Raw genomic sequence first — 15,658 nt, forward strand, 5'->3', positions numbered from 1 at the left:
CTACTGAAAGACATTTGGATTTTGGCATTATAAACAATGCTACAATGAATAAGCTGTACATTTACAATCCTAGAAGTAGGATTCCTAGGTCAAAGGGCATGTGCATTTGCAATTTTGATAGCTACTGACAAATTGTTGCTGCAGATAATGTAATAATTTGCCTTCTCACTAGCAATGCATGAAAATGGCTTCCCTTTTCTTGTTAATTTGTAGGAGTGCTGTATATATTAGGCAAATTAACCTTTTGCCTCTGATGAGTTGCATGTGTTCTTTTCTCAGGTTACTTGTGAGTATTATGGTAGCTGGTATCAGGTAAAACTTAAAAAAAAATTTTATATGGTTGACTTTATTAATCTTTTCATTAGTAGCTTCTGGTTTTTACACTGGAGTTAGAAAGACCATCACTAATCTGAGATCATAAAATAATTCTTCAAGGTTTCTGTAGGTATTTTTTAATAGTTTAACTTTTTACATGTAAAACTTCGATCTATTTGGAATTCTTCCTACTGTAAAGTGTGAGTTATATCCGAATACTATTACTGAATAACACCCCTAACTTGCTGAAATTCTCCATCCTTAACTTCTAGGAACTATTCAATTCTTAATTTTTTTTAAAATGTTGACTTTTCCCATTGCTGGCATCTATGCTCCTCATGAAATGTTTAAATGTTACTCAGTATGCTGATGCAGAGAATTCATGCGTCACCTACATGAATATTTACCTATTTATAGAGGCTAGCATGCCAGGACTGACATGCTGACATTGAGGAGTTTTTGCCAATGGAAAGATAACTGATGATGGAGTTGTTGGATTTTTGTCCATATTTGGCAGAGCATCATCATCATCTTCACTGTCCTGGAAGCTTGGCAACTAGAAAACAAATATTTATTATCAGGAGGCACCCCCAAAAAAATGGATGTTCTCATTATCACAAAATGTTTTTTGGTGGGGTGATAAGTTGTTTTCCTATTTATAATTTTCCAAGTTAGATAATTAAAAACAGTACTAGGTAGAGGACAAAGCCTTGGCCTCTAAAACTTAGTTTCTCTTGGGTAAAATGGAGACAAAACACCTATTTATAAAGGTTGTGTCAACCAGAGGTCAGCAAATGTTTTTTGTAAAAAGTTATATAGTAAATATTTTAGGCTTTGTGGTCCATACAATCTCTGTCCCAACTACTCAACTCTGCCATTGTTGCATGAAAGTAACCATTGACAATATGCGAACATAAGGGCATGGCTGTGTTTCAATAAAATTGTTTACAAAAATAGGTGGTAGGCTAGATTTGGTCCACAGGGCCATAGCTTGCTGACCTTTAGTATGGATAGAACAAAATAAAACTATAATTCATTTATAATTATGCTTGACACTTAGTAGGAACTCAAGTAGTATTAAACTTTTATGCATATATATTTCCAACAAACAATTCAATCCTTAAGATTTTACTTACCTTTACATTAAAACCTTAGAGAAAGTATACTTATGTCATGGAAAATGAGCAAATTCACTGCTGTCCATTTCTATATTATCTCTATTTTTAATGTTGCTAACTATTTCACTTAGGCCAAAGCATACATATACAGATTCAACTTGATGTGACAGTGGGATAACATAAAGGTAACAGCCCCTAAACGACTATGGTGTTGTGAAGAGAATATAGTAAAGGCATCAGATGACTCTCTTAAAATACTTCCGTCTATAACATGTGTAAGCAAAAAGGGGGCCTAGATAATCATATTACTAAACTCTAAAGCACTGTGTATCCTTTTTAAATTGAAGACAATTTATTTATTTTATTTTATTTTTTTTTTTTGAGACAGCGTCTCACTCTGTTGCCCAGGCTAGAGTGCCGTGGCATCAGCCTCGCTCACAGCAACCTCAAACTCCTGGGCTCAAGTGATCCTCCTGCCTCAGCCTCCCAAGTAGCTGGGACTACAGGCATGTGCCACCATGCCCGGCTAATTTTTTCTGTATATATTTTTAGTTGTCCATATAATTTCTTTCTATTTTTAGTAGAGACGGGGTCTCGCTCTTGCTCAGGCTGGTCTCGAACTCCTGAGCTCAAACGATCCACCCGCCTCGGCCTCCTAGAGTGCTAGGATTACAGGCGTGAGCCACCGCGCCCGGCCTGAAGACAATTTAATGACAATATCAAGAAATTGGTAGATGAAAACATTACCCTTAAATCTAGCTCATTAACACAACTCTTTCAATTTTTACACTTAACAATCCAGTTGTTTATATCCATACATTTCTGTATTACTTTAATCTTAACACTCTTAACACTCATATTTAGATTTTAGAAATAGTCTTACATTTAATATTTGTATTATATTTCACTGTTTATGAAAAACATCCTTATTGAATATGCAGATTGTTTTCAGTTTTTGCTGTAAAGATAAACCTGCAATGACTACCTTTGTGAAGATTTTGGGCTTTTGAATTTCATAGGATAAACTCTCTAGAATTAATCTTTATGGCTTTTGTAATATATTGCCATAATGCTTTCTAAAAAGTATGATTCAACTGATGCATCCATTGATGTATGACTGTATTAATATCACCATTGCTTTTGTTTGCAGTGGATATTTTAACTTTTTTTTTTTTTTAAACAAAAAGATTCAGTCAGTTATCTATTTATCGAGACAGGGTCTCACTCTGTCACTCGAGCTAGAGTGCAGTGGCATCAACGTAGCTCACTACAACCTCAAACTCCTGGGCTCAAGCGATTGTCCTGCCTCAGCCTCCTGATTAATTGGGACTACAGGCGCATGCCACCATGCCTGTAATTTTTCTATTTTTTGTAGAGATGGGGTCTCGCTTGTTCTCAGGCTGGTCTCAAATTCCTGGCCTCAAGCATCCTCCTGCTTTGGCCTCCCAAAGTGCTAAGATTACAGGTGTGAGCCTATAACTGGCCACATTCTGTAATCTGGAAGGTATACATATAATTTACTTTTTTCTCTGATTACTAGTTAAAATGACCACTTCCTCAAGGGTTTGTTCAGCCTTTTGAATTCCTGTTCACTTTTTCCCTTTGATCTTGATACTTTTTATTATTCTTAAGTTTACTATTTGGTTCTACAAACATTATCTTTGAACCCCATTGAAAGGCAGACTGGAAACTGGTGAGAATAGCATGTACCAACAGATTGCTTCCTACAATACCTTGGTGATGTTTGTGGAGACTATTGATCCTTGGCCTAAATATGAGTGGTGAACATTAACCACACATAAAAATGAAAGACAAAAACATCAATATAGATAAAAAACAAGTAGAAACCAAAAAAAAAAAATTAAAAACAAAACATTTAAAAAAAATTCAGCATTGAAAAAACAATAATTTCATGCATTTAAGACTCTTACCAGTACTCTTTGACTCTGTAAAGGTGTTGTACTGAAAAAATCATCATGGTCATCTTTTGGCAACTGTTCCAAAAAATCTCTCATTTGTTGCTTCCTTTTAAGAGTTCCAACTTTGGCAGTTATCTTAATAGTTTCCTTCTTATCAGTATTATCTCTCTTCCCTTAAGAGTCAGCAAAACACTTTGATAAGGATTTGGTCATTTATAGTAACTGCCCTATAAAGTTAACCGCCTTTGCAAATTCTAAATTGTGTACTCATATTAAGTAAACCCAGCCTCCGTTATTTTAAAAGTGTCCTATAACAAATGGTACTTTCTATACTGGGACCTGTGCAATATGATTAGCCTACATAATACTCATGAAGAAACTATGTAAGATCAGGCAGGATGTAATTTTAAAGCTCTTTATGCTGGGAGAAAGGCCACCTCCCATCCCTGCCCTTGCTGATGGCTTCATTTATTGATTTTGCCAAAATATAATAAACCTTACTAAATTATATTAACAGTAGGGATGCTGGGTATTCCCTAAAGCTTACTGTAGGGTTTCTCTGGCAAAAAACACCTTTTACTACCAACTATAGACAGTCATGAGACGATGAAAATTAAATTTATTCTGAGTTGTCTCATGAATTACTAGGGGATCCTACCTGTGTGGCCTCAAATTAAATTAGATCCTTAGAGTAATAATTCAGATATTGAAACCTCTGGATCCAACTGCACATTTCCTAGAACAAACTCAAAGCAAAACACTGCTAAGCTACTATTGATAGAAGTAGCTACCTAGGTAAGACTTAAAAAATTAAACAGATGATCTTTGAAGTTCTTTCTAGCTTTAACATTTTAAGAAAATGCCTATATAATACTCATGGATAAATATAAAATCTTCCTAGTAAGTAATTAGTACTCTACACTAAGCACTGGGAAAAAAACTATTTACTAGAAAGGTTACCATTCTGGCCTTTGGAATTGGCTGGCTTTTTCTTAGGGACATGTTTCTGGGATCCCTTTCCTCGGGGATTTTCCATGTATTTCTTCTGGCATTCTTCAGCAGACCGAGAACCTACAGCCATAGCCACATCTGACCAGAAACCAGGTTTGTGCTTTGGAAGAGATGCAAAAGCACTATGGAAGACCAAAAAAGTTAAAGAACAAGAAATTCAAATCAATAAAAATAACCTGAAAGCATACTACTGAATCAATGAAATTTACCTTGTTGAAGAAATTTTATGAAAATCATTCTAGATAACTATTTGGAAAGACAACAGTATTCCCTCCACTCAATAACTTACTCTAGATGAAGATGTAACTTCACATAACTAGTAGATGCCTTCTATTTTGTTGTATTATATAAAACCTGAAAAATCATACCTAGTCTTTTGACATTTTTTTCTAAGTCCAACTAATCAATGATTTGGTCTTCTGGGGCACTCTGACATGACAAATTTTTCTACATTGTTACTGGTGCTAATTACATTAGAAGATAAGCTCTGAGTTCTTATATTTCCCAGGTTATAAATTCTATATATTAAAAAGTACTATGCTTGCTTTCATTCTACTATAATTTACAGAACTCAGTATTTTGGATAAAATGCTCTCCATTGAGAAATGAAAACTGAAATAGAAAATAGTATCAATATAAGGTAGTCCCCAATTTAACATGAGTTACTCTAAAAGTTTACTTGTAAATGACTGTTTAGAACATAGTATACACGTTACCACCTGCCCCATAAAGATTTTTTATTAATATATTATGGTTAAGCTGACAATTCAGCCAGAAAACATCGATTTAACTCACCAATTAGCCTAAAAATGGTACTAACAGTCTTATTTCAACTATATCAAGTCTTTATTTTTAATACTGTTTGACAAAATATATTTTTATTTCAACTTGGATTCCAACTAGTGGTTTGCTGGTAAAGTTTTAATCAGCTCTGTGGGGTTAAAAGGTCCTGATTTGTAATGTTTTCCAATTTCAGTATGGTAAATACTCCCATTGCAGTTGATTTCAAGCTACCAAGGTGACCTCACTGAGTGTGTAATTGATAAGAAATGTGCAAAAGTATAGGATTATATAGTATTTCCACCCTATAGATACAATAGAGGTAAAGAACTTTAAGGACACAGATAATAAAATGTAGTAACATAATTAGTGTTGAGTTTTGAGTATTACCTTTGTTTTTAATTTATTTAATTGTAAGTTTATAAAATTTAATGATTTTAACAATTTGTAAAATTCCCTAAAATTTAAAAATCAGCTCTTGAGATGAACAACTACCAGATGACTATGGCTTGCCACTCCTTGTAGAAAAGAACAAATACTTATGGGCAAACATTTGTTAATGAATGCATTCTTTTGCATAGTTAATCAATGGACAGGTGTTCTAAAGCAGGGAACTAGAAGGATTTGAGGGCCCAAGCTTCCCTCTTTGTGTGTGTAGCTAATTTGCAAGTCTATGACTGTTTAAAAGGTCTATTTTTCATAATAAAAATACTTACTGCATAAAACAGTAACTCAAAGTAGAAAAAAATACTTAATGCATTTAATAAGAAATTAGTAATTAATACATCTTCTCTACATTATCCCAGATAATTTAAAAAGGCAAATTTAAATATGTCACCCTAGTCCTACTTAAATTGTTTCATTATTCTTCACATAAAAACCAAAATCCTTAATATGATCTACATTTTTCCTTGCCTGACTCTATAGTCTCATCTTGTACTGCTCTCCCCTGAACTTTTGGTATTCCAGTCATCCTGGCCTTCTTTTAGTATTGCTACATATGCTCTTCCTTTCTACTTTTATGTATGTTGTTCTATCTAAAATCCACTTATTTTGAATCTTTGGCTTAAATAGTTCTCACTTATCCTTCAGATCTTAGTTCAAGTACCTGCATAAGGTAGGTCAGTATGCCCTGATATATATACTTACAAACTGCTTACAGTGATTATTTGCTAAATATCTGTCTATCCTATTAGGCTATCAGCATGATGAGGGGTACAAGGCAGTGGGCTGTAACTCAGAATCACTTAAGGACCTTACAACAAAAATGCAATCAAGCAAATGAGTAAGTAAAATAAGTAATTAGATTCACAGACACTACCTATAAAGATTTCAATTTATTATAGGTCTCCGGTGTCAATTTGCATTTTTCAAAAGCACCCCAGGTGATTATTTTGCTGTGATGTCAGGATTGGAATTGCTCTATGTTGTTTATAAGAAAGAGATACCCCATCTATTCGATTAGTTAGTCAGGTGATGACAAAGGTTTCAGGAAGGAGGTGACATGTGAGATAAAATTTGAAGGATGGATAAAAACATAAACAGGTGACAATGAAGCAACATCACTGGGAAACAAATGAAGATGAGAAACTATGACACAGGGTAAGGGAATGGCAAGTAGTTCATATCCATAGTACCACAGATTTGAAGTTAATGGCTGAAGGTCAGAGATTTGAAAAAACTAGAGAAGCATAGCCCAAACCCAGGCCTGCCATATTGGAATATTTTCATAGTATAAAGCAGCGGTCCCCAACCTTTTTAACACCAGGGATGGGTTTCGTGAAGACAATTTTTCCACGGACAGGGGGGTCGGTGGTAGGGGGAAAAAGGCAGAGTTCAGGTGGTGATGCAAACTGTAAATACAGAAGAAGCTTCCCTGGCTGGCCGCTCAACTCCTGCTGTATGCTCCCCACCCACTTCCTAAGTTTCATGGAACACAAATTTTCCATGGAGCGGGTGGAGGGGTTCTGTGTCCTGGTCCCTAAGAAGCCATGGACCAGTACCTGTGGGTTGGGTACCACAGGTATAAAATACAGGCATTTTTAAAAATTAACATATAGTAAAATTAACATATAGTAAAAATTAACAGATAGTAAAACTGACTTTTTGGTGTATGGCTCTATGAATCTTTACACATGGATTTATATAATCACTATCACAACTAGGATACAGAACAGTTCTGTTACAATGAAAGATTTCCTCATGCTACCGCTTTGTTGTCCTTTCCCTCACCATTAACACTGGCAATTCCTGATTTAGTTTTTCTCTTTAGTTTTCTCTTTTGCAGAATGTCATATAAATGGAAGCATATAGTATGTAACCCTTTGAGTTGGCTTCTCTCACTTAGCATAATGCCTCTGAGATTCATTCAAGTTGTTACATGTACCAGTAATTCTTCCTTTTTATGGCTTATAGTCCACTAAAAGAATGGAGCACAATCTGTTTTATGCAGAAAGTACCACAGAAATTAGGAGAGTGAGGACCTTGGTAAAGCAACCCCATAAAGTTGTTTATGAACTCCTAGGCTGTTCTTGCAAATTTTGATATATTTTCATTTTTGTTTAGTTCAGAATATTTTCTACTTTCCCTTGAGACTTCCTCCTTGATCCATGAATTATTTGTGTTATTTAATTTTCAATCACTTGGAAAATTTTCTGTTATCTTTTATTGTAATTTAATTAAATTATCATCAGAAAACATCCTTTGGACGATTTCAGTTATTTTAAATTTGTTAAGATATGTTTTATGACCTGGCATATATTCTATTTTGATGAATGATTGACCTATCCTTTGGAAATAATGTATTCTTTTTCTTATTTTGGGTGGAGTGGTCTACAAATGTCAATTAGATATAGTTGATTAATGGTGTTATTCAGTTCTATGTCCTTGCTAATTTTCTGTTCTATTAATTACCAAGATAGTCTCCAACTATAATTCTAGATTTGACTATCCTTTCAATTGATTCCATTCCTTTGAGTTATCAGTTTTTAACTCATGTATTTTGAGGTTTTATTGTTAGCTGCATACACATTCAAGAATGTTATGGCTTCCTAGTGAACTGACCCTTTTATCATTTTGCAATGTTCTTCTTTATTCCTGGTAATTTTCTTCCTCTTGACATCTTCTTCAACAAATATTAATATAGCCAGTCTAGCTTTCTTTTGATTTGTGTTTGCATGGTATTTTTCTATTCTTTTACTTTTAACCTACCTGTATCATTATATTTGAAGTGAGTTTCTTATATACAGCATATAGTTGGATCATGTTTAAATTCATTCTGACAATGTCTTTTAATTGGCATGGTTAGACTATCAATTTAATGTAATTATGTTTATATTTAGGTTAGCCATTTTATTGTTTACTGTTTGCTCTTTTTAAAAAATTCCTCTATTTCTCCATTTCTGCCTTCTTTTGGGTTGGTATTTTTTCTTGCAATTTATTATGTTTGAACTTACCTCTTTGTATAGCTTTTTTAGAAGTTGCTCTAGAGATGACATTAAACATACTTAACTTCAACAGTCTACTTAGAATCAATATTTTACTGTCCCGAGCAGAATATAAAAACCTACTATCATATGTCTCTTTATCCTTCCTCTTTCTGTTGTAGTTATTTTATATACTACATTTACATATATTGAAAACTCTATCATATAATATTTGCTTTCAACCAGTAAACTTTGTAAAGAACTCAAGAGCAGAAGAGTCTATTATATTTACCCCGACATTTACCATTTCTGTTGCTATTCTTTCATTCCTGATATTGACTGCCTTTCTATTCTGTCATCTCCATTCTGCGATTAAGTCTATCCAATGATTATTTTATTTTGGTTATCTTATTTTTCAGTTCTAAAATTTCTATTTGGTTTTCTTTATAACTTCTATTTCTTGCTGAGACTTTCTAAATTTCCATTCATTTCAAGAATGTTTGTTCTTAGTTCTGGGAGCATTTTTATAGTACCTGCTTCAGAGTCTTGTCAGATAATTCCAACACCTATGTCTTCTCAGCAGTGGTATTTATTTTTCACAGTGAGTGGAAATTTTCCTGGTTCTTTGAATGCTGTATAATTTTGGATTGTTTCCTAGGCCATTATGAATATTATTATATAATAATAATATATTATAGGGCCTAAAATCAGCCATACTTAGCCCACTGCTTCCACCACTGGGGCCCAAAGACTAGCTCAGCTGGTGTATAAGTCCCCTGCAAAACTTTACCACAGTCTCAATGAATAAATGTACCCCTAAGCTACCAGGGAAATCACAGATACCACTGACTGTGTACTGCCTAAGAAATCATACAAAGATCACACTATTGCAGGCACCTAATATCAAAGTCAAAGTGTCCTACTCAACAAATGACATACATATATCTTGAGGAAAAAAATTCTTCCCTTTGAGAGCAATTTCAAAAAATTGGAACAAGTGATTGCTACATCACAGGAGCAGATAACAATGGAAACACACACAAAAAATGAAAAAGGAAATATGACACCACCAAAGGACTGCAACAATTATCCAGCAATGGATTCCAACCAAAAAGAATTCCATGTAATAACAGGTAAAGACTTCCAAATATTGATTCTAAAGAAGCTCAATGAGATGCAAGAGAAATCTGAAAGCCAATACAAAGAAATCAGTAAATCAATTCAGGACATGAAAGAGAAATTTACCAAGGAGGCAGACACCTTTAAAAAAAAAAGCAAACAAATTCTGGAGCTGAAAATTCCTTGAAGGAAATACAAAACATTTGAAAGCTTCAAGAATAGACTAGACCAAGCAGAAGAAAGAATCTCAGAACTTCTAGACAGATCTTTTGAAATAATTCAGTCAGATAAAAATAAGGAAAAAAGAATAAAAAAGAATGAGCAAAGCCTTCAAGATGTCTAGGACTATATAAAGTGACTAAACTTAGGAATCATCTGTATTCCTGAGGGGGAAGAGAGATCAAAAAGCTTGGAAAACCTATTTAAGGAAATAACTGATGAAAACTTCCCAGGACTAGCAAGAGAATTAGACATTCAGATACAGGAAGCCCAATGATATCCAAGCCAATGCACTGCAAAAAGGACTTCACCACAGCATATCATAATCCTAATGACTAAAGGCAAAGTGAAAGAAATAATTTTAAAATTAGCAAGAGAAAAGTGTCTATTCACCTATAAAGGAAACCCTATCAGACTAACAGTGGACTTCTCAGCTCAAATCTTACAGGCCAGAAGACAATAAGACAGCATTTTCAAAGTGCTGAATGAAAAACACCTGCTAGCCAAGAATTTTATATCGTGTCAGAATAAGCTTCATAAACGAAGGAGAAATAAAGTCTTTCCCAGACAAATACTGAGAGAACTCATTACCACTACCCCAGCCCTATAGGAAATGCTCACAGGTGTCTTAAACATGGAAATGAAAGGTCAGTATTCATCATCATAAAAATACACACAAAAATATAAAACTTAAAGGTCTAATAAAACAGTCACAAAAAGGCAGAAGAGAAAGGAATTAAATGGCAACAGAAGTTCAGCAAACCAAAAAGACAAGAAGAGAAGAAAAAAAGAATTTATAATTCACCTTACCTATAAAGACACATATAGAGACTGAAAGTAAAGGGGTGCAAAAAGATATCCCATGCAACGGAAACCAATACCAAGCAGACATAACTAAACTAATATCAGATAAAACAGACTTCAAAACCAAAAACAGTAAAAAAAAGATTAAGAAGTTCATTATATAATGATAAAAGAATCAATTCAGCAAGAGAATATAATTATCCTAAATATATATGAATCTAAAATTAGAGAATCCAGATTGAAAAAAACATATATTAGTAGACCTAAAAAGACAGAGAGAGAGCAACACAATAGTGGGGGACTTCAACACCCCACTCACAGCACTAGACAGATCACTGAGACAGAAAATTAATAACAAAAAAACCCTACTGGACTTCAGACCAAATGGACTTAAACAGACATTTTCAGAACATCCTACCCAACAACTACAGAATATACATTCTTTTCATCAGCACATGGAACATTCTCCAAGACAGACCACATTCTAGATCACAAAATAAGTCTTAAACTTAAAAAAAAATCAAAATCATATCATGTTATCTTTTCAGATCACAGTGATTCAGAAATCAATATTAAGAGGAACTTCAGAAACTATAAAAATACATGGAAATTAAGCAACATGCTCCTAAATGATGACTGGGTCAAGGAAGAAATAAAAATGGAAATTAAAAAACAATTTTAAATGAATGAAAATAAAAACACAACACACCAAAACCAGTGGGATACAGCAAAAACAGTGCTCAAAGGTAAGTTTATAGCATTAAATGCCGACATCAAAAAAGTAGAAAGATTACAAATTAACCTAACATCACACTTCAAATAACTAGAAAAAAAAGAACAAACCATACCCAGGGTTAGCAGAATAAAAGAATTAACAAGATTATTCACTGTAGTTGGCTCCAAAAACTAAAGAAAAAAAGAAAAAAAAAAACAAGATCAGAGCAGAAATAAATGGACAACAACAAAAAAATACAAAGGATCAATGAAACAGAAAGTTGGTTCTTTGAACAGATAAACAAAATTGACAAACCTCTAGCAAGGCTAACCAAGAAAAGATGCAAATAAACACAATCAGAAATGCAAAAGGAGACATTACAACTGATACCACAGAAATATAAAAGATCATCAGAGACTATTATAAACAACTATACAGTCACAATCTAAAAAACCTGGAGGAAATGGATGAACTCCTGAACACATATAACCTTCCAAGATAGAACCAGGAAGAATTAGAACTCCTGAATAGATCAATGAGTGGTGAGATTGAATCAGTAATAAAAAAAAATCTCCCCCCTAAAAAACATCAGGACCAGATAGAGTCACAGCTAAATTCTACCAGACATACAAAGAAGAACTAGTGCTGATCCTACTGAAACTGTTGCAAAAGTTCCAGAAGGAGGGAATCCTCCCTAATTGATTCTACAAAGCCAGTGTCACTCTAATATCAAAGCCAAGAAAGGATGCAACAAAAAAGAAAACTACAGACCAATATCTCTGATGAACATAGACACAAAAATCCTCAACAAAATACTACCAAACCAAATCCGACAGCACATCAAAAGGATAATTCACTGGTCCACTCCTCTCCCTCCTTTAAATACTTTACTCAGAGCTCAGGATTATGCCCTTATTCTTTACCCACCATTTCCTTATGTGTTCTCATAATTTAAATTTATTTTCATGCTTACTGAAGTTATATCATAGACTAGACCTCTCCTGAACTCCAGAGTGTATTTGTACCTACTTTTTAACAGACAATCTAAATAGAACATGTCTAGAAGGAAACTCAATTCCCAGTCCCAACCTATTCCTTCCTCTAATACTTCCCATACCACCATCTACCAAGTTATTTAGTTCAGGTGCCAAATAACTTATAGAATTTGTATTTGATATTATCCAAATATTGCTAGATATAATCCAATTTTCTCCATTTTTACAGCTAACAAATCAATGGAGAACAGAACGGACTACTCTAGCAACCTGCAATTAGTGCCTTGTCTACTTCCCCAAACAAATCTTCTCAAGCTGTATCACGCTATCCCTAAATGTCTTTTTATTACACCTAAAAAATATAAAAAACCGAAAAAACCCACTGAACTCCTAATCATTACCTAAAAGGTTGTGCATGATATCACAGCCTATCTCTCTGCTCTCATCTCAAGCCATTCCCCTACAACTCATTATGCTCTAATATCAATAATCTTATTTTAGTTCCTCCTACATCAACATTTTTCTAGCCTTAGGACCTTTATTTACGTTGTTCCCTATTCCTGCAATGCTGTTTCTCTAGTTCTTTGACACCATCTTCTTCTTTGACCTCCATTTAAGTGTCATCAACCAAAAGAGAGCTTCCCTGACCACACTACATATACTGTTCTCCATATCAGTCTTGTATTTGCTGCCTTCATAGAACTTATCACAATTTGTTAGCTATTTTTATTTATTGGCTTACTTTTGTATTATCTGTCTTCTCTACTAAACTGCTCCTTGAGGAAAAGGACCTTGTCTATTTTGTTTATTTCTGTATTTCTAAACATTTCAAATTGACTAGCATATAGAAGGCATCTAACAAATAAATGTTGAATGAATGAACAAAAGGGCAGGTTCTTACTGAACTTTACTTCAATTTCTGTACTAACTATGAAACCTTGGACAAATCACCTAATTTGAGACTCTATTTTCTACCCTGTAAACGAGGGGGAAAAGACTATTTTAAATAATCTATAAGTTTAAGTTTAGTTTTAAGTTTTTATAATAAGTTATAAAATATTTCTTACAATGTGAAGCTAAGTAAGACAGCAGCATTTGGCTATCTTGAAATATTAAATGGGAATGAAAAGAAGGTCACTTTTACTTTCCTCAAACGCAGGCTTTAGAGATGGCCACAAAATACCATTATTAGTTATTTATATTTTCCCTCCATTCCCTGTACAAATTGTAATTCCTCCCCATTTTTTTAAATGACATCTTTTTACATTAATTGTTAGAAGTCATTAAATCAGCCCCTTATTGCTGTTTTTATGTCTTCAACTATTTTATGGCTGCTCTGTAGATATTTCAAAGTCAAATCTAACTACTTACCAATGAAGTTTCTGTAATTCCTTCTCATTCCATTCCTCATCCTGAATTAAACCAGGTAAACACTCTGAGGATTGCCTATTAGTCTTATCAGATCCCATCTCCTCAGTAATTGGAAATGCATTCCTAACATCAGATTTCTGAAGAGTTTCTTTAGCAGAACATCTAGCTTTCTTTTGTTTGATATAAAATTCATGTTCACTTTCTTCAGTTTCACATTCTGAAAGCACTGGGATATTCCTTGAAGTGTTTCTTAAGCTTTTTCTTAGGTGAATTTCTGTTTCTTTGGTATTTCTTGCTCTGGTTTTCTTAACAACTGCAGCTTTCCTTCTAATTTGCTTTTCTGTTTCACTCTCTTCACTTGACAAATCTGATGAGGAGTGATGCTTATAAAATGGCATAGCTACTTGATTTTCGATTTTCTTCAATTTTGGTAGCAACCTAGTATTTTTCTTAAAGTCAGAGGTGACCATTTGTTCCTTTTTAGAGCTGGGTATTTTTATTTTCTGGTCAATAGTGAGGAAATCACGTTCACTGTAATCTTCCTTGCTGTTACGTTTATGACCTACACTATACTCTAATGTATTTTCAAAAGTCCCTGAGGATTTACTAATGGGGTTTTCTTTTCGATGCTTTGGCAATGCAAAATCTGTTACTGCTTTAATTGAGCTAGCAGACAGATTATACTTCATGCATCTTTCCTCTATCAGTTTTCTAGATTTAAGTGGTGTTACTAGAATATAGGCTTCTTTCTGATTGACAGCCATGTATTTTCTTTCTTCATCTGTGAAAAACTGTTCTCTTGTGGTTAGAATATCAATGGATACATCCAATTCTTCAGTTCTCTCTTTATAATTTCGTAAGACAAAACCAAAAACCAAAATCTCAATTAGCTATAAACAAATTTAAGCATAGGCAAAATACTTCCACAAATATAATACTTTTTTTTTTTTTTTACAAGCTCCACTGTATACCCTACTATCATACTAATCTTCCTAAAACACAGGTCTACTCAGATCACTGCCCTTCTGCCGGTAAACATATATTATTGTTTATATAAACCTGTCAGTGACTTCTCACAGTCTTCTGGTATACATATCAGCTCTACTGCCTGGCCTTTGATATAGTTTCAATCTCTCACTGTTCTAAAATCTAATATTGATGTTTCTCAAATTTTCTTGGTTCTCAACTTACATTAGTGCTGTTCATTCTACTTGGAAAGTTTCCTTCACTCATTGACAAAACAAATCACAACCTGCTTCAATTTTATTCTCTAACTCACCTAGTCCACAAACTTGGTACTGATTCCCTCAACTGAATGAAAGCATGCCTTCTTTAAAGCTTTCAGAATACTTTTAAATAACTCCATGTTTCACAGTATACCCTGCATTATAATTGCACACTTACTGTTCAGTTAGACTAGAAAAAAGTCATTAATAGTAAGAACTTTGTCTTTACGGTTTGAATGTTTTTGTTGCAGTTAGTACAGAGTCTTTTACATATATGAGATGATAAATAAATATTTGTTAAATCAACTCTCTGGAGGTAAAATATTTAGGAGACATAATAAAACAGTAGGGTCATGGGAAAATATGCAAAACAGAACAACTTGAGAATCTTTATCATATCTTGTCACTAGGTAAAGAAAGCAAATTAAAACGGGTACAATTCGCTAATCTGAAACTTAAGTAACCAGAAGCCAAACTAACTAAAACTCTAAATTATCCAACTGTAATTTATAAATATATATAAATTGTAAATCATCCCACCAATCATCATAGAGAAATACTGCAACAACCTAAACATACTATGTGCAATTGTTTACAAGATGAACAACAAAAAGAAAGAATGATGGATACTGAATGCAATT

The 15,658-nt window shown here is 33.7% G+C and overlaps 1 protein-coding gene across 1 annotated transcript in view; it reads right to left on the reverse strand.

Moving 5' to 3' along the window:
- The window catches only part of MIS18BP1 (MIS18 binding protein 1), a 43,071-nt gene that overhangs the window by 6,220 nt on the left and 21,193 nt on the right, over window positions 1–15,658 (reverse strand). Inside the window, exons 10-13 of the mRNA XM_069464596.1 lie at window positions 13,792–14,635; window positions 4,313–4,485; window positions 3,365–3,525; window positions 723–871 (exon numbers count right to left, since the gene is read on the reverse strand). Of these exons, the coding sequence (XP_069320697.1) occupies window positions 723–871; window positions 3,365–3,525; window positions 4,313–4,485; window positions 13,792–14,635 (1,327 nt within the window). The remainder of the gene's footprint in view (window positions 1–722; window positions 872–3,364; window positions 3,526–4,312; window positions 4,486–13,791; window positions 14,636–15,658) is intronic.

Source organism: Eulemur rufifrons, chromosome 2, assembly GCF_041146395.1.
Source record: "Eulemur rufifrons isolate Redbay chromosome 2, OSU_ERuf_1, whole genome shotgun sequence".
NCBI lineage: Eukaryota > Metazoa > Chordata > Mammalia > Primates > Lemuridae > Eulemur > Eulemur rufifrons.